The sequence below is a fragment of the Dipodomys spectabilis genome, unplaced genomic scaffold, assembly GCF_019054845.1.
Source record: "Dipodomys spectabilis isolate Male_0828 unplaced genomic scaffold, ASM1905484v1 ptg000318l, whole genome shotgun sequence".
Classification (NCBI taxonomy): Eukaryota; Metazoa; Chordata; class Mammalia; order Rodentia; family Heteromyidae; genus Dipodomys; species Dipodomys spectabilis.
The window spans coordinates 495,393-520,680 of record NW_024870995.1 but is presented as its reverse complement, the minus strand read 5'-3'; the positions used below and the strand labels follow the sequence as shown (position 1 = coordinate 520,680).

Genomic DNA, 25,288 nt, shown 5'->3' with positions numbered 1-25,288 from the left:
CAGGCGGAGGACAAACCTGGGAAAGGAGAATGGAGGGGAGGCGAGGCGAGCGGGGCTTGGGCCCCACTGGTGGGGAGGGCCTCCCCGGCCCCGGCTCACAGGCTGCGGCTTGCAGGTGGACAGAACCGAAGTGGTGCGGAGCTGCCTGCACCCTGTGTTCTCCAAAGTCTTCACTGTCGACTACTACTTCGAGGAAGTGCAGAAGCTGCGCTTCGAGGTGTATGACACCCACGGGGCCTGTGAGACCAGCTTCCAGGATGACGACTTCCTGGGGGGCATGGAGTGCACCTTGGGGCAGGTGGGTACCCAGCCCCAGGGGCCGGGGGGCCAGGAGGGTGGTGACAGGGCAGATCTGCACCTGAGGGTGCTACAGGGGCGAGCCTCCGAAGTTCTTCCCCTACAAAAGTCCTTCCCAGTTTCCTTGGTTTAAGGCCAGCTTTGAACTGAAGATTTTTTTTTTCAGTTCTTGAGGTCCTTGTATTGGATCACTCGGCACATTCTCGGTGGGTCGGGTTCTTCCTCCACAGCCAGGGCTGTGATTCATCCTTGTTCCCGCCTGGTCGAAGCCGTTTTCCTTAGATCCTCTTCTGTCCGCATTTCACATATAAGGACTGAGATCTAGAGGCACCTGCCACCCATGGGCCCATGAAAACACACGTGGGTGCGTGAGATATGTGCACCATGATCCAGGCAGCCTACGAGTGCATGAACACAGAGACAAGCGTGGTGCACATGGACACAATCACACGGGTTAGTGCACTCACAAGCGCTCTGCTCCGCAGCTGCCCAGCTGACCTGCAGGTGCAGCGGCTGCCAGCCCTGTGCGACAATCCTCACCATGACCCTCCACCCCGCAGCCTTCCACCCACGCCCCTCACCCCTCACCCACGCCCCTCACCCACGCCCCTCACCCACGCCCCTCACCCACGCCCCTCCACCCCACGCCCCTCACCCACACCCTCCACCCCACGCCCCTCCACCCCACAGCCTTCCACCCACGCCCCTCACCCACGCCCCTCACCCACGCCCCTCACCCACGCCCCTCACCCACGCCCCTCCACCCCACGCCCCTCACCCACGCCCCTCACCCACGCCCTCCACCCCACGCCCCTCCACCCCACGCCCCTCACCCACGCCCCTCCGCCCACGCCCTCCACCCCACGCCCCTCACCCACGCCCCTCACCCACGCCCCTCACCCACGCCCCTCACCCACGCCCCTCCACCCACGCCCTCCACCCCACGCCCCTCACCCACGCCCCTCACCCCACAGCCTTCCACCCCACGCCCCTCCACCCACGCCCCTCACCCACGCCCCTCCACCCACGCCCCTCACCCACGCCCCTCACCCACGCCCCTCACCCACGCCCCTCCGCCCCACGCCCCTCCACCCACGCCCCTCCGCCCCACGCCCCTCCGCCCCACGCCCCGCCACCCACGCCCCTCCACCCACGCCTTCCACCCCACGCCCCTCCACCCATGCCCCTCCACCCCACGCCCCTCCACCCACGCCTTCCACCCCACGCCCCTCACCCACGCCCCTCACCCACGCCCCTCACCCACGCCCCTCCGCCCCACGCCCCTCCGCGCCACGCCCCTCCGCCCCACGCCCCTCCGCCCCACGCCCCTCCACCCACGCCTTCCACCCCACGCCCCTCACCCACGCCCCTCCACCCCACGCCCCTCCACCCACGCCCCTCCGCCCCACGCCTTCCACCCACGCCCCTCTGCCCCACGCCCCTCCGCCCCACGCCCCTCCGCCCCACGCCCTTCGACCCCACGACCCTCCGCCCCACGCCCCTCCGCCACACCCCTCCGCCCCACGCCTTCCACCCACGCCCCTCCACCCCACGCCCCTCCACCCACGCCCCTCCACCCACGCCCCTCCACCCCACGCCCCTCACCCACGCCCCTCCACCCACGCCCCTCCACCCACGCCCCTCCACCCCACGCCCCTCCACCCCACGCCTTCCACCCCACGCCCCTCCGCCCCACGCCCCTCCGCCCCACGCCCCTCCGTCCCACGCCCCTCCGCCCCACGCCCCTCCGCCCCACGCCCCTCCACCCACGCCCCTCCGTCCCACGCCCCTCCGTCCCACGCCCCTCCACGCCACGTCCCTCCTCCCACGCCCCTCCACCCCACGCCCCTCCACCCCACGCCCCTCCACCCCACGCCCTTTGACCCCACGACCCTCCGCCCCCCGCCCCTCCGCCCCACGCCCCTCCGCCCCACGCCCCTCCGCCCCACGCCCCTCCGCGCCACGCCCCTCCGCGCCACGTCCCTCTGGCATCCGTGGGCACAGCCCACAGATGGCTCATGGCCCATGGGTCTGAAGAGATGGTGCCCAGGGGTGTGAGCCTTTGTCCCCACAAAGCCATGGGCTCCTGGGAGACAAGATGGCAGCTCTTCCGGGAGCGCACAGACCCAGAGGGGCTGGAGCAGCTCCATCGGGCACTGCCCTGTACTGGCTGTGTGCTGACCCTGCTTGTGTCTACGTCCACACCCGTTAGAGTGCGCAGCCTGCTAGGATGGCGGCCCGCAGAGGAGAGGCCAGGGCTCAGCAGTGGGATTAGAACCATTTGCTGACTCAGGACAGGCACCTGTGCCCGAAGGCCAGGGCGGTGCCCCCACTACCCTAAAGCAGCCTGGGCTGGGTCGGGGTTGCAGGAGCTCAGAGCATGCACCCCTCACACCCGCACCCTTGCTGTGTTCTCTGTGGGGCCATGTGTGAGGGCAGGCCCCGGCTGAGGTGAGGACTGGTCTGCTGCCCTTCACGTGGGCGCCACGTCTGCTAGCTGGGGGAGGGGGAGAAAGCCCCCACAAGCGTCAGACACGGTGGGGAGCAGGGGCTGGTGAGGCCCTGGGACAGGGGTCGGAGCCCCTGCCTCCAGAGTCCCTGCTTGACTGTCTTGGCTTACAGATTGTGGCTCAGAAGAAAATGACACGGGCATTGCTGCTGAAGTTCGGCAGAAACGCTGGCAAGTCCACCATCACGGTGCGGCCTTCCTCCCCTTCCCCACTGTGGCTCGGAGGGGTGGGGCGCTGGTGGCCCGTACAGCTCAGGGTCCAGGGCCACCTGGAGGGCAGCCGCAGCCGGGGAGGAGGCTCTGCCGTGGAGCCCACGGGCCCCCCTGTGACCCCTCCCCACCCAGGTGATCGCTGAGGACATCTCTGGGAACCATGGCTACGTGGAGCTCTCCTTCCAGGCCAAGAAGCTGGACGATAAGGTGAGGGCTGCGTGCTCAGTGCATCCGTCTGTGGCCACTGCTGGTCAGGCCGGGTGTGGCCCTGGCGTGGGCTCGGAGGAAGGCTGTGCTGCGCACCCGTGGCCCGGGCTTGCCGCCGTCAGCCTTTGCGGTCGTCTTGCCATCATTGTCACAGACCATCCCCACTTCCCACCCGTGTCCCCTCCACCACCATCATCCCCCGCACCTCAGCCTTGGGGGCGTGGCTCGCAGCTCTGCCTTCCTCATGGTGTGGCCCAGGGAAGCTGTCCACATCTGTGTCTACAAGGGAGGAACTGGGTCTGCACCCGGCTCCCTGGCGTGGTGCACCTGCGTAACATCCCTGATGACCTCCTTGGGAGGCCTCAGGCAAAGCGGTGGAGGGTGAGTGGAGACACCAGTCAGCACAGGCAGCAGGAGAGAGGGGCAGTGGGACCAGAGAGGAGGGGAGGCGGGGGGTCACCACGACTGCCCAGGACCTGTGCCAGGCCAGAGCCAGAGGACTGAGGCACCTGGAAGATGATGGGCCTCTCACGCCCCGTTTTGTGCCTGAGGAAGTGGAGGTTGTAAGCTGAAGGGACCTGACTAGAAGTGACTGTGCTCCCAGCCAAAGCTGGCCACGAGCCCTGACCAGAGCACGCCCGCCACCCTAGGACCTCTTCAGCAAGTCGGACCCCTTTCTGGAGCTGTATCGGGTCAACGATGATGGAAGTGAGCAGCTGGTGTACAGGACGGAGGTGAGCGGAGGCCAGCACCGCGGGTCCCGGGTGCCGTGGGGGTGGGCCGGCAGGTGCAGCCCTCACGTCTGGGGCCCGGGCTGGCTGTGGGCTTTCTCCGGCCAGCCAGGCAGTGGGGTGGACCTGGCTGGCTGCAGCTGGACTCCACGGGGTGGCTGGGTGGTCGCCATAATTATTTTAGGAGTATTTCCTACTTGCTGAGGGGAAAGTGGGGAGAGCATGTGGCTTTGAGGCACATTAATTTGAGTAAAAAGAGTCTAGTTAAGGAGTCCGAGCTCAGGGACCAGGAGGGCCGCGCACTGGCAGGAGAGTTGGAGGTGCTCTGGGTCCCTCCTGCTCCTGCCTGATGCTGCTCTACCCCAGGCCCACCCCAGGCACTGTCTGGGTGGGGCTGAGGGATGGGCTCACCTTGCTTGTCTCAGCACTGCCAAAGGGCCTGTGGTTGCGGACTCAAGGCCGCCTTGGCTCTGGCCCCGAGTTTCCTGCCGGAACCAGCCCCCCCTTGGCCCACAGGTGGTGAAGAACAACCTCAGCCCCGTGTGGGAGCCCTTCAGAGTGTCCCTCAATTCCCTGTGCAGCTCCAAGGAGACCCGCTCGCTGAAGGTGGGGGCTGGGCAGGGGTCGGCGGGGCAGGGGTCAGGCGGGGCAGCCAGTCCTCCCGGCCACCCTCGGGCCCCTTGGGGTCAGGGTTTGTGGGCCAAGGAGGGATTGAGGAGGGCGGTGGCCGAGCTGGTAACCCAGGGCCACAGGGCTCTGTGGCCAGAGGTGGCCACTGAAGGCCCTGGTCTCCCAGTGCCTGGTGTGGGATTATGACTCCCGAGGGAAGCATGACTTCATCGGGGACTTCACCACCACCTTCGCGGAGATGCAGAAGGCCTTCCAGGAGAACCAGGTGAGATGAGGCCTGACCCGTCCTGACCGCAGGCCATGGCGGCCTGTCCTATGTCCCAGGATGGTCAGCAGCCAGCAGTGTGGGTGGGGCCCTCCCAGCGTGGGGTCGGAAGCCAGCAGAGGTTTAAGACTCCATCTCAAGCAGGGCACACGCGTGTGCAAGCCAGTGATCACCCCCGTGGTCTGGTGGCTTCTGAAGGGCACATCTGCACCTGCAAAGTGGGGAGCTTCTTTCCTGAGCCCTGGAGTCTCCCGGGGGGGTCTGGAGGCTCCGGAGGAGTTTTGGGGTGACACACCGTGTGCAGAGTCTAGCCCCTGTTCTGACCACTGGGCTTCCGCCGGTGTGCTGCACCCCAGCAGTGCCCCTGAGGGATGGCCAGGCCCCATGCTCCCACAGACAGCCTGGGCCCTGCATCGCTGTTGGGGGCTTTCTGGGGCCGGCAGCCCAGGCGAGGTGACACGCAGGCCCGACACCGCCCGGTACCTCCTCGGCCCTTGGGGAGACCCTTGGCTGGCACTTCAGGGGTCTGTGTCCATCCCCAGGCCCAGTGGGAGTGTGTGAACGCCAAGTACAGGCAAAAGAAGCGCAATTACAAGAACTCCGGCGTGGTGATCCTGGCAGACCTGAAGGTGAGTGTGCCCTGCCCCCAGTCCCCAGGGGAGGGCACCTGAGCAGCCCCTCCTGTGGCTCTGGATGGATCCTTGAGGTCCCTATCCAAGAGGTCAGGAAAGCCTTGTTTGGGGGGACAGGGGGAGGAGGGAGGAGGGGGGAGCCGGTGGGGAGAGCAGGTGGAAGGAGGGAAGGAAGGCCTCTGGGGAGACCTCTAGAAAGGGGCAGGGCTGCGGCCAGGCCTGGTTCCCCGTGGGTGGGGTCCCCGGGCTCTGCCGACGCTACTGCCTGGAAGCTCCACAGGGTCCACTCCTTCCTGGACTACATCATGGGCGGCTGTCAGATCCACTGCACCGTGAGTCAGCCACCGCCCTGTGCCGTCTGCCTCGCGTACGCGGTCCCCACGCGGTCCCCAGTGCTCCCCACACGGTCCCCGCTCCGTCCCACGCGGTCCCCACGCGGTCCCCACACCTTTCCCGCTCCGTCCCACGCGGTCCCCACGCTGTCCCCAGTGATCCCCACACGGTCCCCGCTCTGTCCCACGCCGTCCCCACACCTTCCCCGCTCCGTCCCACGCGGTCCCCACACCTTCCCCGCTCCGTCCCACGCCGTCCCCACACCTTCCCCGCTCCGTCCCACGCCGTCCCCACACCTTCCCCGCTCCGTCCCACGCCGTCCCCACACCTTCCCCGCTCCGTCCCACGCCGTCCCCACACCTTCCCCGCTCCGTCCCACGCCGTCCCCACACCTTCCCCGCTCTGTCCCACGCGGTCCCCACACCTTCCCCGCTCTGTCCCACGCGGTCCCCAAGCCGTCCCCACGCTGTCCCTGTGCTGTCCCATGAGGCCACCAGCCTGGCCATGCCCCAGGGACCCTGGCCATCCTCTGAGGTGCAGCAGCGGGCACAGCAGCAGGCACAGCAGGCACAGCAGCAGGCACAGCAGCAGGCACAGCAGCAGGCACAGCAGCAGGCACAGCAGGCACAGCAGCAGGCACAGCAGGCACAGCAGCGGGCACAGCAGCGGGCACAGCAGCAGGCACAGCAGCAGGCACAGCAGCAGGCACAGCAGCAGGCACAGCAGCGGGCACAGCAGCGGGCACAGCAGCAGGCACAGCAGGCACAGCAGGCACAGCAGCAGGCACAGCAGCAGGCACAGCAGCGGGCACAGCAGCAGGCACAGCAGCAGGCACAGCAGCGGGCACAGCAGCGGGCACAGCAGCAGGCACAGCAGGCACAGCAGCAGGCACAGCAGCGGGCACAGCAGCAGGCACAGCAGCAGGCACAGCAGGCACAGCAGGCACAGCAGCAGGCACAGCAGCAGGCACAGCAGGCACAGCAGCGGGCACAGCAGCAGGCACAGCAGGCACAGCAGCGGGCACAGCAGCAGGCACAGCAGCAGGCACAGCAGCAGGCACAGCAGGCACAGCAGCAGGCACAGCAGCGGGCACAGCAGCGGGCACAGCAGCAGGCACAGCAGCGGGCACAGCAGCGGGCACAGCAGCAGGCACAGCAGCGGGCACAGCAGCGGGCACAGCAGCAGGCACAGCAGCAGGCACAGCAGCAGGCACAGCAGCAGGCACAGCAGCAGGCACAGCAGCAGGCACAGCAGGCACAGCAGCAGGCACAGCAGCAGGCACAGCAGCGGGCACAGCAGCGGGCACAGCAGCAGGCACAGCAGCAGGCACAGCAGCAGGCACAGCAGGCACAGCAGGCACAGCAGCAGGCACAGCAGGCACAGCAGCAGGCACAGCAGCAGGCACAGCAGCAGGCACAGCAGCGGGCACAGCAGCGGGCACAGCAGCAGGCACAGCAGGCACAGCAGCAGGCACAGCAGCAGGCACAGCAGCGGGCACAGCAGGCACAGCAGCAGGCACAGCAGCAGGCACAGCAGCAGGCACAGCAGGCACAGCAGCGGGCACAGCAGCAGGCACAGCAGCAGGCACAGCAGGCACAGCAGCAGGCACAGCAGCAGGCACAGCAGCGGGCACAGCAGCAGGCACAGCAGCAGGCACAGCAGCAGGCACAGCAGCAGGCACAGCAGCAGGCACAGCAGGCACAGCAGCAGGCACAGCAGCAGGCACAGCAGCGGGCACAGCAGGCACAGCAGCAGGCACAGCAGCAGGCACAGCAGCGGGCACAGCAGCAGGCACAGCAGCAGGCACAGCAGGCACAGCAGGCACAGCAGCAGGCACAGCAGCAGGCACAGCAGGCACAGCAGCAGGCACAGCAGCAGGCACAGCAGCAGGCACAGCAGCAGGCACAGCAGGCACAGCAGCAGGCACAGCAGGCACAGCAGCAGGCACAGCAGCAGGCACAGCAGCAGGCACAGCAGCGGGCACAGCAGGCACAGCAGGCACAGCAGCAGGCACAGCAGCAGGCACAGCAGCAGGCACAGCAGCAGGCACAGCAGCGGGCACAGCAGCAGGCACAGCAGCAGGCACAGCAGCAGGCACAGCAGCAGGCACAGCAGCAGGCACAGCAGGCACAGCAGCAGGCACAGCAGCAGGCACAGCAGCGGGCACAGCAGGCACAGCAGCAGGCACAGCAGCAGGCACAGCAGCAGGCACAGCAGGCACAGCAGCAGGCACAGCAGCAGGCACAGCAGCAGGCACAGCAGGCACAGCAGCGAGCACAGCAGCGGGCACAGCAGGCACAGCAGGCACAGCAGCAGGCACAGCAGGCACAGCAGCAGGCACAGCAGCAGGCACAGCAGCAGGCACAGCAGCAGGCACAGCAGGCACAGCAGCGAGCACAGCAGCGGGCACAGCAGGCACAGCAGGCACAGCAGCAGGCACAGCAGCGGGCACAGCAGCAGGCACAGCAGCAGGCACAGCAGGCACAGCAGCGGGCACAGCAGCGGGCACAGCAGGCACAGCAGGCACAGCAGCAGGCACAGCAGCGGGCACAGCAGCGGGCACAGCAGCAGGCACAGCAGCAGGCACAGCAGCAGGCACAGCAGGCACAGCAGCAGGCACAGCAGCAGGCACAGCAGCAGGCACAGCAGCAGGCACAGCAGCAGGCACAGCAGCAGGCACAGCAGCGGGCACAGCAGGCACAGCAGCAGGCACAGCAGCAGGCACAGCAGCAGGCACAGCAGGCACAGCAGGCACAGCAGGCACAGCAGCAGGCACAGCAGCAGGCACAGCAGCAGGCACAGCAGCAGGCACAGCAGCAGGCACAGCAGCAGGCACAGCAGGCACAGCAGGCACAGCAGCAGGCACAGCAGCAGGCACAGCAGCAGGCACAGCAGGCACAGCAGCAGGCACAGCAGCAGGCACAGCAGGCACAGCAGCAGGCACAGCAGCAGGCACAGCAGCAGGCACAGCAGGCACAGCAGGCACAGCAGGCACAGCAGCAGGCACAGCAGCAGGCACAGCAGCAGGCACAGCAGCAGGCACAGCAGCAGGCACAGCAGCAGGCACAGCAGCGGGCACAGCAGGCACAGCAGCAGGCACAGCAGCAGGCACAGCAGCAGGCACAGCAGGCACAGCAGGCACAGCAGGCACAGCAGCAGGCACAGCAGCAGGCACAGCAGCAGGCACAGCAGCAGGCACAGCAGCAGGCACAGCAGCAGGCACAGCAGCGGGCACAGCAGGCACAGCAGCAGGCACAGCAGCAGGCACAGCAGCAGGCACAGCAGGCACAGCAGGCACAGCAGGCACAGCAGGCACAGCAGCAGGCACAGCAGGCACAGCAGCAGGCACAGCAGCAGGCACAGCAGGCACAGCAGGCACAGCAGCAGGCACAGCAGGCACAGCAGGCACAGCAGCAGGCACAGCAGCAGGCACAGCAGCAGGCACAGCAGGCACAGCAGCGGGCACAGCAGCAGGCACAGCAGCAGGCACAGCAGGCACAGCAGCAGGCACAGCAGCAGGCACAGCAGGCACAGCAGGCACAGCAGCAGGCACAGCAGGCACAGCAGGCACAGCAGCAGGCACAGCAGCAGGCACAGCAGCAGGCACAGCAGGCACAGCAGCAGGCACAGCAGCAGGCACAGCAGCGGGCACAGCAGGCACAGCAGCAGGCACAGCAGCAGGCACAGCAGGCACAGCAGCAGGCACAGCAGGCACAGCAGCAGGCACAGCAGCGGGCACAGCAGCAGGCACAGCAGCAGGCACAGCAGGCACAGCAGCGGGCACAGCAGCAGGCACAGCAGCGGGCACAGCAGCAGGCACAGCAGCGGGCACAGCAGGCACAGCAGGCACAGCAGCGGGCACAGCAGCAGGCACAGCAGGCACAGCAGGCACAGCAGCAGGCACAGCAGGCACAGCAGCAGGCACAGCAGCAGGCACAGCAGCGGGCACAGCAGCAGGCACAGCAGCAGGCACAGCAGGCACAGCAGCGGGCACAGCAGCGGGCACAGCAGGCACAGCAGGCACAGCAGCAGGCACAGCAGCGGGCACAGCAGCGGGCACAGCAGCAGGCACAGCAGCAGGCACAGCAGCAGGCACAGCAGGCACAGCAGCAGGCACAGCAGCAGGCACAGCAGCAGGCACAGCAGCAGGCACAGCAGCAGGCACAGCAGCAGGCACAGCAGCAGGCACAGCAGGCACAGCAGCAGGCACAGCAGCAGGCACAGCAGCAGGCACAGCAGGCACAGCAGCAGGCACAGCAGCAGGCACAGCAGGCACAGCAGCAGGCACAGCAGCAGGCACAGCAGCAGGCACAGCAGGCACAGCAGGCACAGCAGGCACAGCAGCAGGCACAGCAGCAGGCACAGCAGCAGGCACAGCAGGCACAGCAGCAGGCACAGCAGCAGGCACAGCAGCAGGCACAGCAGGCACAGCAGCAGGCACAGCAGCAGGCACAGCAGCAGGCACAGCAGGCACAGCAGCAGGCACAGCAGCAGGCACAGCAGGCACAGCAGCAGGCACAGCAGCAGGCACAGCAGCAGGCACAGCAGGCACAGCAGGCACAGCAGGCACAGCAGCAGGCACAGCAGCAGGCACAGCAGCAGGCACAGCAGGCACAGCAGCAGGCACAGCAGCGGGCACAGCAGCAGGCACAGCAGCAGGCACAGCAGCGGGCACAGCAGCAGGCACAGCAGCAGGCACAGCAGCAGGCACAGCAGCAGGCACAGCAGCAGGCACAGCAGGCACAGCAGCAGGCACAGCAGCAGGCACAGCAGCAGGCACAGCAGGCACAGCAGCAGGCACAGCAGCAGGCACAGCAGGCACAGCAGCAGGCACAGCAGCAGGCACAGCAGCAGGCACAGCAGGCACAGCAGGCACAGCAGGCACAGCAGCAGGCACAGCAGCAGGCACAGCAGCAGGCACAGCAGCAGGCACAGCAGCAGGCACAGCAGCGGGCACAGCAGGCACAGCAGCAGGCACAGCAGCAGGCACAGCAGCAGGCACAGCAGGCACAGCAGGCACAGCAGGCACAGCAGCAGGCACAGCAGCAGGCACAGCAGCAGGCACAGCAGCAGGCACAGCAGCAGGCACAGCAGCAGGCACAGCAGGCACAGCAGCAGGCACAGCAGCAGGCACAGCAGGCACAGCAGGCACAGCAGCAGGCACAGCAGGCACAGCAGGCACAGCAGCAGGCACAGCAGCAGGCACAGCAGCAGGCACAGCAGGCACAGCAGCGGGCACAGCAGCAGGCACAGCAGCAGGCACAGCAGGCACAGCAGCAGGCACAGCAGCAGGCACAGCAGGCACAGCAGGCACAGCAGCAGGCACAGCAGGCACAGCAGGCACAGCAGCAGGCACAGCAGCAGGCACAGCAGCAGGCACAGCAGGCACAGCAGCAGGCACAGCAGCAGGCACAGCAGCGGGCACAGCAGGCACAGCAGCAGGCACAGCAGCAGGCACAGCAGGCACAGCAGCAGGCACAGCAGGCACAGCAGCAGGCACAGCAGCGGGCACAGCAGCAGGCACAGCAGCAGGCACAGCAGGCACAGCAGCGGGCACAGCAGCAGGCACAGCAGCGGGCACAGCAGCAGGCACAGCAGCGGGCACAGCAGGCACAGCAGGCACAGCAGCGGGCACAGCAGCAGGCACAGCAGGCACAGCAGGCACAGCAGCAGGCACAGCAGGCACAGCAGCAGGCACAGCAGCAGGCACAGCAGCGGGCACAGCAGCAGGCACAGCAGCAGGCACAGCAGGCACAGCAGCGGGCACAGCAGCGGGCACAGCAGGCACAGCAGGCACAGCAGCAGGCACAGCAGCGGGCACAGCAGCGGGCACAGCAGCAGGCACAGCAGCAGGCACAGCAGCAGGCACAGCAGGCACAGCAGCAGGCACAGCAGCAGGCACAGCAGCAGGCACAGCAGCAGGCACAGCAGCAGGCACAGCAGCAGGCACAGCAGCAGGCACAGCAGGCACAGCAGCAGGCACAGCAGCAGGCACAGCAGGCACAGCAGCAGGCACAGCAGGCACAGCAGCAGGCACAGCAGCGGGCACAGCAGGCACAGCAGCAGGCACAGCAGGCACAGCAGCAGGCACAGCAGCGGGCACAGCAGGCACAGCAGCGGGCACAGCAGGCACAGCAGGCACAGCAGCAGGCACAGCAGCAGGCACAGCAGGCACAGCAGGCACAGCAGCAGGCACAGCAGGCACAGCAGCAGGCACAGCAGCAGGCACAGCAGCGGGCACAGCAGCAGGCACAGCAGCAGGCACAGCAGGCACAGCAGCGGGCACAGCAGCGGGCACAGCAGGCACAGCAGGCACAGCAGCAGGCACAGCAGCGGGCACAGCAGCGGGCACAGCAGCAGGCACAGCAGCAGGCACAGCAGCAGGCACAGCAGGCACAGCAGCAGGCACAGCAGGCACAGCAGCGGGCACAGCAGCAGGCACAGCAGCAGGCACAGCAGCAGGCACAGCAGCGGGCACAGCAGCAGGCACAGCAGCAGGCACAGCAGGCACAGCAGCAGGCACAGCAGGCACAGCAGCAGGCACAGCAGGCACAGCAGCAGGCACAGCAGCAGGCACAGCAGCAGGCACAGCAGGCACAGCAGCAGGCACAGCAGGCACAGCAGCAGGCACAGCAGCGGGCACAGCAGGCACAGCAGCAGGCACAGCAGGCACAGCAGCAGGCACAGCAGCGGGCACAGCAGGCACAGCAGCGGGCACAGCAGGCACAGCAGGCACAGCAGCAGGCACAGCAGCAGGCACAGCAGGCACAGCAGCAGGCACAGCAGCAGGCACAGCAGGCACAGCAGCAGGCACAGCAGCAGGCACAGCAGCAGGCACAGCAGGCACAGCAGCAGGCACAGCAGGCACAGCAGCGGGCACAGCAGCAGGCACAGCAGCGGGCACAGCAGCAGGCACAGCAGCAGGCACAGCAGGCACAGCAGCAGGCACAGCAGGCACAGCAGCAGGCACAGCAGCGGGCACAGCAGGCACAGCAGCGGGCACAGCAGGCACAGCAGGCACAGCAGCAGGCACAGCAGCAGGCACAGCAGGCACAGCAGCAGGCACAGCAGCAGGCACAGCAGGCACAGCAGCAGGCACAGCAGCAGGCACAGCAGCAGGCACAGCAGGCACAGCAGCAGGCACAGCAGGCACAGCAGCGGGCACAGCAGCAGGCACAGCAGCGGGCACAGCAGCAGGCACAGCAGCGGGCACAGCAGGCACAGCAGGCACAGCAGGCACAGCAGCAGGCACAGCAGGCACAGCAGGCACAGCAGGCACAGCAGCAGGCACAGCAGCAGGCACAGCAGGCACAGCAGCAGGCACAGCAGGCACAGCAGCGGGCACAGCAGGCACAGCAGGCACAGCAGCAGGCACAGCAGCAGGCACAGCAGGCACAGCAGCAGGCACAGCAGGCACAGCAGCAGGCACAGCAGGCACAGCAGCAGGCACAGCAGCGGGCACAGCAGCGGGCACAGCAGCAGGCACAGCAGCAGGCACAGCAGGCACAGCAGCAGGCACAGCAGCAGGCACAGCAGCAGGCACAGCAGCAGGCACAGCAGCGGGCACAGCAGCAGGCACAGCAGCAGGCACAGCAGCAGGCACAGCAGCAGGCACAGCAGCGGGCACAGCAGGCACAGCAGCAGGCACAGCAGGCACAGCAGCGGGCACAGCAGCAGGCACAGCAGCGGGCACAGCAGCAGGCACAGCAGGCACAGCAGCGGGCACAGCAGCAGGCACAGCAGCAGGCACAGCAGGCACAGCAGCAGGCACAGCAGCAGGCACAGCAGCAGGCACAGCAGCGGGCACAGCAGGCACAGCAGCAGGCACAGCAGCAGGCACAGCAGGCACAGCAGCAGGCACAGCAGCAGGCACAGCAGCGGGCACAGCAGGCACAGCAGCGGGCACAGCAGGCACAGCAGGCACAGCAGCAGGCACAGCAGCAGGCACAGCAGGCACAGCAGCAGGCACAGCAGCAGGCACAGCAGGCACAGCAGCAGGCACAGCAGCAGGCACAGCAGCAGGCACAGCAGCAGGCACAGCAGGCACAGCAGCAGGCACAGCAGGCACAGCAGCGGGCACAGCAGCAGGCACAGCAGCGGGCACAGCAGCAGGCACAGCAGGCACAGCAGCAGGCACAGCAGCAGGCACAGCAGCGGGCACAGCAGGCACAGCAGCAGGCACAGCAGCAGGCACAGCAGCGGGCACAGCAGGCACAGCAGCAGGCACAGCAGCAGGCACAGCAGCGGGCACAGCAGGCACAGCAGCAGGCACAGCAGCAGGCACAGCAGGCACAGCAGCAGGCACAGCAGCAGGCACAGCAGCAGGCACAGCAGCAGGCACAGCAGGCACAGCAGCAGGCACAGCAGCGGGCACAGCAGCAGGCACAGCAGGCACAGCAGCAGGCACAGCAGCGGGCACAGCAGCAGGCACAGCAGCAGGCACAGCAGCAGGCACAGCAGCAGGCACAGCAGCAGGCACAGCAGCAGGCACAGCAGGCACAGCAGCAGGCACAGCAGGCACAGCAGCGGGCACAGCAGGCACAGCAGCAGGCACAGCAGCAGGCACAGCAGCAGGCACAGCAGCAGGCACAGCAGGCACAGCAGCAGGCACAGCAGCAGGCACAGCAGCGGGCACAGCAGCAGGCACAGCAGCGGGCACAGCAGCGGGCACAGCAGGCACAGCAGCAGGCACAGCAGGCACAGCAGCAGGCACAGCAGCAGGCACAGCAGGCACAGCAGCAGGCACAGCAGCAGGCACAGCAGCAGGCACAGCAGCGGGCACAGCAGGCACAGCAGCAGGCACAGCAGGCACAGCAGCGGGCACAGCAGCGGGCACAGCAGCAGGCACAGCAGCAGGCACAGCAGGCACAGCAGGCACAGCAGCAGGCACAGCAGCAGGCACAGCAGCAGGCACAGCAGCAGGCACAGCAGCAGGCACAGCAGCGGGCACAGCAGCAGGCACAGCAGCAGGCACAGCAGGCACAGCAGGCACAGCAGCAGGCACAGCAGCGGGCACAGCAGCGGGCACAGCAGGCACAGCAGCAGGCACAGCAGCAGGCACAGCAGCAGGCACAGCAGGCACAGCAGCGGGCACAGCAGCAGGCACAGCAGCGGGCACAGCAGCAGGCACAGCAGCAGGCACAGCAGCAGGCACAGCAGGCACAGCAGCGGGCACAGCAGCAGGCACAGCAGCAGGCACAGCAGCGGGCACAGCAGCGGGCACAGCAGCAGGCACAGCAGCGGGCACAGCAGCGGGCACAGCAGCGGGCACAGCAGCAGGCACAGCAGCGGGCACAGCAGCGGGCACAGCAGCGGGCACAGCAGGCACAGCAGCAGGCACAGCAGGCACAGCAGCGGGCACAGCAGCAGGCACAGCAGCGGGCACAGCAGCGGGCACAGCAGCAGGCACAGCAGCAGGCACAGCAGCGGGCACAGCAGCAGGCACAGCAGCAGGCACAGCAGCAGGCACAGCAGCGGGCACAGCAGCGGGCACAGCAGGCACAGCAGCAGGCACAGCAGCAGGCACAGCAGCAGGCACAGCAGCGGGCACAGCAGCGGGCACAGCAGGCACAGCAGGCACAGCAGGCACAGCAGCAGGCACAGCAGCAGGCACAGCAGCAGGCACAGCAGCGGGCACAGCAGCAGGCACAGCAGCAGGCACAGCAGCAGGCACAGCAGCAGGCACAGCAGCGGGCACAGCAGCAGGCACAGCAGGCACAGCAGGCACAGCAGCAGGCACAGCAGCGGGCACAGCAGGCACAGCAGCAGGCACAGCAGCGGGCACAGCAGGCACAGCAGCAGGCACAGCAGCAGGCACAGCAGCGGGCACAGCAGCAGGCACAGCAGCAGGCACAGCAGGCACAGCAGGCACAGCAGCAGGCACAGCAGCAGGCACAGCAGCAGGCACAGCAGCGGGCACAGCAGCAGGCACAGCAGCAGGCACAGCAGGCACAGCAGGCACAGCAGCAGGCACAGCAGCAGGCACAGCAGCGGGCACAGCAGGCACAGCAGCAGGCACAGCAGCGGGCACAGCAGCGGGCACAGCAGCAGGCACAGCAGCAGGCACAGCAGCAGGCACAGCAGCGGGCACAGCAGCGGGCACAGCAGCAGGCACAGCAGCGGGCACAGCAGCGGGCACAGCAGCGGGCACAGCAGGCACAGCAGGCACAGCAGCGGGCACAGCAGCAGGCACAGCAGCGGGCACAGCAGCGGGCACAGCAGCAGGCACAGCAGCAGGCACAGCAGCGGGCACAGCAGCGGGCACAGCAGGCACAGCAGCGGGCACAGCAGCAGGCACAGCAGGCACAGCAGCAGGCACAGCAGCGGGCACAGCAGCAGGCACAGCAGGCACAGCAGCAGGCACAGCAGGCACAGCAGCAGGCACAGCAGGCACAGCAGCAGGCACAGCAGGCACAGCAGCAGGCACAGCAGCAGGCACAGCAGCAGGCACAGCAGGCACAGCAGCAGGCACAGCAGCAGGCACAGCAGGCACAGCAGCAGGCACAGCAGCAGGCACAGCAGCAGGCACAGCAGGCACAGCAGCGGGCACAGCAGCAGGCACAGCAGCGGGCACAGCAGCAGGCACAGCAGGCACAGCAGCAGGCACAGCAGCGGGCACAGCAGCGGGCACAGCAGGCACAGCAGCAGGCACAGCAGCGGGCACAGCAGGCACAGCAGGCACAGCAGCAGGCACAGCAGCAGGCACAGCAGCAGGCACAGCAGCAGGCACAGCAGCAGGCACAGCAGGCACAGCAGGCACAGCAGCGGGCACAGCAGGCACAGCAGCAGGCACAGCAGCAGGCACAGCAGCAGGCACAGCAGGCACAGCAGGCACAGCAGCGGGCACAGCAGCAGGCACAGCAGCAGGCACAGCAGCAGGCACAGCAGCAGGCACAGCAGCAGGCACAGCAGCAGGCACAGCAGCAGGCACAGCAGGCACAGCAGCAGGCACAGCAGCAGGCACAGCAGCGGGCACAGCAGCAGGCACAGCAGGCACAGCAGCAGGCACAGCAGGCACAGCAGCAGGCACAGCAGCAGGCACAGCAGCGGGCACAGCAGCAGGCACAGCAGCAGGCACAGCAGCAGGCACAGCAGCGGGCACAGCAGCAGGCACAGCAGCAGGCACAGCAGCAGGCACAGCAGCAGGCACAGCAGCAGGCACAGCAGCAGGCACAGCAGGCACAGCAGGCACAGCAGCGGGCACAGCAGCAGGCACAGCAGCGGGCACAGCAGGCACAGCAGCGGGCACAGCAGGCACAGCAGCAGGCACAGCAGCGGGCACAGCAGCAGGCACAGCAGGCACAGCAGCAGGCACAGCAGGCACAGCAGCAGGCACAGCAGCAGGCACAGCAGCAGGCACAGCAGCAGGCACAGCAGGCACAGCAGCGGGCACAGCAGCAGGCACAGCAGCAGGCACAGCAGCAGGCACAGCAGCAGGCACAGCAGCAGGCACAGCAGCAGGCACAGCAGGCACAGCAGGCACAGCAGCGGGCACAGCAGCAGGCACAGCAGCGGGCACAGCAGGCACAGCAGCGGGCACAGCAGGCACAGCAGCAGGCACAGCAGCGGGCACAGCAGCAGGCACAGCAGGCACAGCAGCAGGCACAGCAGGCACAGCAGCAGGCACAGCAGGCACAGCAGCAGGCACAGCAGGCACAGCAGCAGGCACAGCAGCAGGCACAGCAGCAGGCACAGCAGGCACAGCAGCAGGCACAGCAGCAGGCACAGCAGGCACAGCAGCAGGCACAGCAGCAGGCACAGCAGCAGGCACAGCAGGCACAGCAGCGGGCACAGCAGCAGGCACAGCAGCGGGCACAGCAGCAGGCACAGCAGGCACAGCAGCAGGCACAGCAGCGGGCACAGCAGCGGGCACAGCAGGCACAGCAGCAGGCACAGCAGCGGGCACAGCAGGCACAGCAGGCACAGCAGCAGGCACAGCAGCAGGCACAGCAGCAGGCACAGCAGCAGGCACAGCAGCAGGCACAGCAGGCACAGCAGGCACAGCAGCGGGCACAGCAGGCACAGCAGCAGGCACAGCAGCAGGCACAGCAGCAGGCACAGCAGGCACAGCAGGCACAGCAGCGGGCACAGCAGCAGGCACAGCAGCAGGCACAGCAGCAGGCACAGCAGCAGGCACAGCAGCAGGCACAGCAGCAGGCACAGCAGGCACAGCAGCAGGCACAGCAGCAGGCACAGCAGCGGGCACAGCAGCAGGCACAGCAGGCACAGCAGCAGGCACAGCAGGCACAGCAGCAGGCACAGCAGCAGGCACAGCAGCGGGCACAGCAGCAGGCACAGCAGCAGGCACAGCAGCAGGCACAGCAGCGGGCACAGCAGCAGGCACAGCAGCAGGCACAGCAGCAGGCACAGCAGCAGGCACAGCAGCAGGCACAGCAGCAGGCACAGCAGGCACAGCAGGCACAGCAGCGGGCACAGCAGCAGGCACAGCAGCGGGCACAGCAGGCACAGCAGCGGGCACAGCAGGCACAGCAGCAGGCACAGCAGGCACAGCAGGCACAGCAGCGGGCACAGCAGCAGGCACAGCAGCAGGCACAGCAGCAGGCACAGCAGCAGGCACAGCAGCAGGCACAGCAGGCACAGCAGCAGGCACAGCAGGCACAGCAGGCACAGCAGCGGGCACAGCAGCAGGCACAGCAGCAGGCACAGCAGCAGGCACAGCAGCGGGCACAGCAGCAGGCACAGCAGCGGGCACAGCAGGCACAGCAGCAGGCACAGCAGCAGGCACAGCAGCAGGCACAGCAGCGGGCACAGCAGCAGGCACAGCAGCAGGCACAGCAGCAGGCACAGCAGCAGGCACAGCAGCAGGCACAGCAGCGGGCACAGCAGCGGGCACAGCAGCGGGCACAGCAGCGGGCACAGCAGCAGGCACAGCAGCGGGCACAGCAGCGGGCACAGCAGCGGAGGTGCTCCACGCTTGTCCTGGAGTCTTCCACACTGTGCAGACCTGGCACAGGACTTGGGTTCATGACTTCCCGGCCACCCTCTGTGGTGGCAGCAGGGCTGATCTACAAAATCCTAGTGACAGGAAAGGCCTGAAGAGAACGCAGCAGTAAGCATTTGGCTGCCAGGGACACACGGGCCACGGCTAGGCAGCCAGCCCGTGTAGCCTCAGGCAGCCACAGCCTGGCTGGCCCGAGGGCAGGGAGCAGGTAGGGGACACGAGGGCTGTGCTGGGCCAGCAGAGGACACAGAGGATGGGGTGGAGGGAGCCTGGGCGTCCACAGTGTGCTGGGGAGCCCCCCACGCCCAAGGAGGGGCAGCCCGGCCGGCTGGGGCCGGGGGGCTGAGTCCCAGGCTCTCTCCTGCCAAGTGGGGAGGGGTGCAGGTGTCCAGCGCCCCGGACCTTGCAGGTGGCTATTGATTTCACGGCCTCCAACGGCGACCCGCGGAACAGCTGCTCCCTGCACCACATCAACCCCTACCAGCCCAACGAGTACCTGCAGGCACTGGTGGCCGTGGGCGAGGTCTGCCAGGACTACGACAGGTGGGTCGGCCCTAGCTGGAGGTGGGCGTGTCCCCAGTCCCAGGTCCCGCCCTCAACTGGAGGTGGGCGTGTCCCGTCCCCAGTCCCAGGTCCTGCCCTAGCTGGAGGTGGGCGTGTCCCCTGCCCCAGGTCCCGCCCTCAGCTGGAGGTGGGCGTGTCCCCTGCCCCAGGGCCTGCCCTAGCTGGAGGTGGGCATGTCCCCTGCCCCAGGTCCCGCCCTCAGCTGGAGGTGGGCGTGTCCCCTGCCCCAGGTCCCGCCCTCAGCTGAAGGTGGGCGTGTCCCATGCCCCAGGTCCCGCCCTCAGCTGGAGGTGGGCGTGTCCCCAGTCCCAGGTCCTGCCCTAGCTGGAGGTGGGCGTTTCCCCAGTCCCAGGTCCCGCCCTCAACTGGAGGTGGGCGTGTCCCCTGCCCCAGGGCCTGCCCTAGCTGGAGGTGGGCATGTCCCCTGTCCCAGGTCCTGCCCTAGCTGGAGGTGGGCGTGTCCCATGCCCCAGGTCCCGCCCTCAGCTGGAGGTGGGCGTGTCCCCAGTCCCAGGTTCTGCCCTAGCTGGAGGTGGGCGTGTCCCCAGTCCCAGGTCCCGCCCTCAACTGGAGGTGGGCGTGTCCCCAGTCCCAGGTCCTGCCCTAGCTGGAGGTGGGCGTGTCCCCAGTCCCAGGTCCTGCCCTAGCTGGAGGTGGGCGTTTCCCCAGTCCCAGGTCCTGCCCTCAGCTGGAGGTGGGCGTGTCCCCAGTCCCAGGTCCTGCCCTAGCTGGAGGTGGGCGTGTCCCCTGCCCCAGGTCCCGCCCTCAGCTGGAGGTGGGCGTGTCCCCAGTCCCAGGTCCCGCCCTCAACTGGAGGTGGGCGTGTCCCCAGTCCCAGGTCCTGCCCTAGCTGGAGGTGGGCGTGTCCCCAGTCCCAGGTCCTGCCCTAGCTGGAGGTGGGCGTGTCCCCTGCCCCAGGTCCTGCCTGAGGCCTCCAGGTGGGCTCCAGGTCTGGTGAGGCCCACCAGGTGGCCTTTAACTGCCATTTATCAGAAGTGCCTGATCAAGCTCCAGCCAGGAGCGGAGGGACAGGCTTCCACCACCCTTGTGAGGCCTGGGTTAGGACGAATGTGTCCAAGTGTGGTCAGTGCTACCTGTTAGTGTGGACGAGGGGTCTGGGGTGGGTGAGCCTGTCCAGTGTTCCCACGCAGCCCGCTTGACAGACCAGCACACGGAGACCACAGAGGTCAGGGTGCCCAGCGAGGGAGGGCCACACACCAGTCCACACAGGCCCAGCTCTGCACCAGCTCCAGCCCCCTTCCTGCCTCGATTTCCCCTGTGTGACACGGCTGTGATCCCCAGGCCTGGGCCAGCAGGCCAGGGCCCGCCTCCCACTGCAGGGGAGCCGGGTGACCGGCACTGCCTGCCTCTCTTTCAGCGACAAGAGGTTTTCTGCTCTGGGGTTTGGAGCCCGAATCCCTCCGACGTATGAGGTAGGGGCACGGAGCTGGGGCCCACACCCTCCCCAGTCTGCCCCTGTGCGCCCCACGGGGCAGAGGGCACCCTGGGTCCAGAACACCCGGTAGCCGCCATTCACAGTGGGATGGGGTGGGGGTCAGGGTGAACGGACCCAGCCTCCCTTTGAGCCCCTCGGACTAAGGATCCAGTGGTAGAGCTGGAGATGAGCCTTGTGTTAGGAAGATGCCAGTGAGGGTTCAGTAGAGGTTCTGAGTGATGAAAGCATGGCCCAGGTTAGTCTGTCTGTCTGTCTCCCCACCCCCCCATTGGGCTTTCCTCCCACAAAGGGGGGGCTCTTCCAGTAGCTGGGGTGAAGGGGATGAGGGAGTGCAGCTGACCGGCGGTCGCTCCTGTCCCTCAGGTGTCCCATGACTTCGCCATCAACTTCAACCCCGAGGATGACGAGTGTGAAGGTGGGAGCTGAGATGGCGCTGGGGGGCTGGGCGGGCCGGGGGGGCCGGGGGGACGGGCAGGGGGGGGCTCATCACTCCCTGCTGCCCACGGGGGCCTGTGCGGGCCGGGCTCATCACTCCCTGCTGCCCACAGGGGCCTGTGTGGGCCAGGGGGGGGCTGGGGGGGCTCATCACTCCCTGCTGCCCACGGGGGCCGGGGGGGCTCATCACTCCCTGCTGCCCACGGGGGCCAGGCGGGCCGGGGGGGCTCATCACTCCCTGCTGCCCACGGGGGCCTGCGCGGGCCGGGGGGGCTCATCACTCCCTGCTGCCCACGGGGGCCAGGCGGGCTGGGCCGGGGGTGCTCATCACTCCCTGCTGCCCACGGGGGCCAGGCGGGCCGGGCCGGGGGGGCTCATCACTCCCTGCTGCCCACGGGGGCCTGCGCGGGCCGGGCCGGGGGGGCTCATCACTCCCTGCTGCCCACGGGGGCCAGGCGGGCCGGGGGGGGCTCATCACTCCCTGCTGCCCACGGGGGCCTGCGCGGGCCGGGGGGGGCTCATCACTCCCTGCTGCCCACGGGGGCCAGGCGGGCCGGGGGGGCTCATCACTCCCTGCTGCCCACGGGGGCCAGGCGGGCCGGGCCGGGGGGGGGCTCATCACTCCCTGCTGCCCACGGGGGCCTGCGCGGGCCGGGGGGGCTCATCACTCCCTGTTGCCCACAGGAATCCAGGGGGTGGTAGAGGCCTACCAGAACTGCCTGCCCAAGGTCCAGCTCTACGGCCCCACCAACGTGGCCCCCATCATCACCAAGGTGGCCCGCATGGCCGCCACTGAGGAGCACACCGGGGAGGCCTCCGTAGGTGCCTGGGCAGCAGCTGGCGTGGGTGGGCGGCGTGTGCAATCCAGGCTTGACAGGAGAGGGGGCCTCTGGGGCAAAGGCGCTGGGGCAGGATGAGCGTGGGGGAGGGGCTGCCTGCAGGAGCGTGGGGGGGGGGCTGGAGGGGGGGCTGCCTGCAGGAGCGTGGGGGGGGCTGGAGGGGGGGGGGCTGCCTACAGGAGCGTGGGGGGGAGGTTGGAGGGGGGGGCTGCCTGCAGGAGCGTGGGGGGGGGCTGGAGGGGAGAGGCTGCCTGCAGGAGCGTGGGGGGGGGCTGGAGGGGGGGCTGCCTGCAGGAGCGTGGGGGGGGGCTGGAGGGGGGGGCTGCCTGCAGGAGCATGGGGGGGGGCTGGAGGGGGGGCTGCCTGCAGGAGCGTGGGGGGGGCTGGAGGGGGGGGCTGCCTGCAGGAGCGTGGGGGGGGGGCTGGAGGGGGGCTGCCTGCAGGAGCGTGGGGGGGGCTGGAGGGGGGGGGCTGCCTGCAGAGAGGACCTGTGACCTGTGGCTGCCCTCAGAGCCCAGTGGGGGGACAGGAGATGAGTTTCTGGTTCTGGCTGGATAGGGCTTTGCCTCAGTCTCCTGCGCCCCCAGGGTCACGACCCCCGCAGGTGCCGCCCGGGCCTGCCAACTCCGCAGGCCGCGTTCTGCTGTGTCTGGGTCTTCCCTTGGCCCCGACAGGCCGCAGGGCTGCGTTCCCTGTGCGTGGCTCTGTGTGAGCTGCGGGGCACCGCTGGCCTGTTGCTTTCTTTTCACTTCATTTTGACAAGGAAAACCAGTTTTACAAGAGTGAACAGAGTAGCCCAGTGTCCTGGCCCGCCCTTCCCCTGGTCCTCTGGCTCCCCTCCTGCCCCCGTGTGCCCTGTCTTTCTCTGGGCCTCCTATTGCTTCCTGTGGCTGAGAGTCCTGTCGCTCTAGTAGCAGGTGGGTAGTGGCTGGTACCTCCTGAGCTGGGGTCCATGATTTCCCATCCCCAAGCCCACCAGGACGGCATCTCCCCATGTGGGCTGTTCCTGACCTGATTGTTCAGACTCTGCCATCTGAGGTCCCACTGCCCAGTTGCTCAGCAGCCTGGGCTGGGGGCACAGGGAACCCCCAAAGCCCAGCAGGGCGCAGGAACGACCCTTCCCAGGGCCAGGCTCCCAGCTCCCTCCACACTTCAGGAGTGAGGAGCCCGCGGGCACTTGCCCTCTCCCCTGGCCTGGAGGGTGGCAGAGCGGTCAACTTGTCCTGTGCACAGGGCATCCTTCTTTTCTTCCTTTTGTGCCAGTCTTGGGACTTGAACTCAGGGCCTGAGCGCTGTCCCTGAGCTTTTTTACTCAAGATTAATGCGCTATCACTGTAGCCACAGCTCCGCCTTTGGCTTTTGGATAGTTAATTGGAGACGAGTCTCACAGACTTAACTGCCTTGGCCTCATATCTTGGCCTCCTGAGTAAAGGATTACAGGTGTGAGCCACCAATGCCCTACTTGTTTTGTTTTCTTTCATTCCTGGGAATGGAAGCCAAGGTGTTGTACATGCTGAACAAGTGTTCTAGCTACCATTGAGCTACACTCCCAACCCAGAAATTTAATAGATACAACACTCGTGTCAATATGAGAGCGTATTCCCATTTCTCATTGCCAATTCTTCACAGCAGGGTTTTTCTGGCAGGGGACCCGTCTGAAACCCAGGCTGTGTTCCATTGCCACGTTCCTGAATTATTTTGAAGCAAGTCTTAGTCATATGATTTCCTCTGTAAATATCATCTGGACCTCTAAAAAAGATGGACACCCTAACTTACCTACCATATCACCAGACCTGACACCCAGCTGCAATTCCTAGCATTGAGCCGCTCTTCGGTGGTGCCATCTCCCTGTTAGTGTGGGGTGAGGATGGGACTGGGCAGTGGCCTGTGACCCCAAGACTCCTTTGGATGCACGAAGCGTGCCCTCTGCCAGGCCAGCAGGGGCAACAGGCCAGGTGTCCAGACTAGTGAGCACGAGGCTGAGGCCAGCTGGACCTCGTTTAGGAGTCCAGAGCTGGTGAGCATGAGGCTGAGGCCAGCTGGACCTAGTTTAGGGTAAATGGGTTCGGGTCCTGCTTTAGCTGCCTCAGGGTGTAAGGTGGGCCCCTAGAGTCAGGGCATGGGACAGGAAGACAGGTGGGGCTTTGAGCCATGTGCACTGTAGAGAATGACTCACTACCAATGAGCAGAGTCTGGACACCGCGGAGCTGCCCGCAGCGGGGGCCACACAGGCTGTGGCCGGTGTGAGGGGCAGGTGGCCGCCAAAGCCCCGGTTCTGTCCCTGTGCCCCAGCAATACTACATCCTGCTGATCCTGACGGACGGCGTGGTGACCGACATGTCTGACACGCGGGAGGCCATTGTGCGGGCCTCGCACCTGCCCATGTCCATCATCATCGTGGGGGTGGGCAACGCCGACTTCACCGACATGCAGGTCCTGGATGGGGATGACGGCGTGCTGCGCTCACCCCGGGGCGAGCCCGCGCTCCGGGACATCGTGCAGTTTGTGCCGTTCCGCGAGCTGAAGAACGTGAGTGCTGGGAGGGCCTGGGGCCTGCCCGCACCCCCTGCCCGCCGGGCTCCCCCCCACCGGGGTGAGGGGCCGGGTGTGGACCGCTCAGACCCCAGCTTGTCTCCACCTCCAGGCCTCCCCAGCGGCTCTGGCCAAGTGCGTGCTGGCGGAGGTGCCCAAGCAGGTGGTGGAGTACTACAGCCACAAGCAGCTGCCGCCTCGAAGCCTCGGTGCCCACGCGGGAGACGCCAGCCCCGGTCCCGCCTCCTGAGGAGCCTCGGCCAGACGTCTCCAGCCCAGCACCCTTGGAAGCTCTTCACTACCCGCCAGCCCAGGCCCCACTCCTCCCGCCCTGGCCCTGCAGGACCTGAGACCCCGCACTGGGCCCCAGGCGTCAGACCTAGGCCGGTATGGAAAGAGGGCCACCGAGAGGCCAGGAGGGGCTGGAGCCTGGTCCACGGGGGGCCTCCTCTCAAAGGGGAGGGTGGGAGGAGCTCCCCGGTTTGGCCCTGCGGCCCCCACTCCACCGCCTCGGCTGGCGCCACCCACCTCCCCACCCACCCACCCTCCGTGTCTGTGATCTGAAAACCCCTGGAGACGGTGGCCGGCCCCTGGGCCAGTAAAGCATCCTGCACCTGCCACAGCCTGTGCGTTTGTCTGGGCACGCCGGCCGGCCACGCGGACCGGGCGGGGCGGGGCTGGTCA

At 67.8% G+C, this 25,288-nt stretch overlaps 1 protein-coding gene across 1 annotated transcript; it reads left to right on the top strand.

The window, feature by feature from the left end:
- Positions 1-150: 150 nt before the first annotated feature.
- On the top strand, positions 151-24,855 carry Cpne7 (copine 7). The gene is made up of 14 exons (XM_042702234.1): positions 151-298; positions 2,920-2,994; positions 3,152-3,226; positions 3,877-3,960; positions 4,474-4,563; positions 4,754-4,852; positions 5,395-5,481; positions 5,757-5,816; positions 19,188-19,321; positions 20,721-20,775; positions 21,162-21,213; positions 21,918-22,051; positions 24,365-24,601; positions 24,717-24,855. Exons 1-14 carry the CDS (start codon positions 278-280, stop codon positions 24,852-24,854), a joined length of 1,341 nt encoding a protein of 446 aa, XP_042558168.1. The 5' UTR covers positions 151-277; the 3' UTR covers position 24,855.
- The last annotated feature ends 433 nt before the right edge of the window (positions 24,856-25,288 follow it).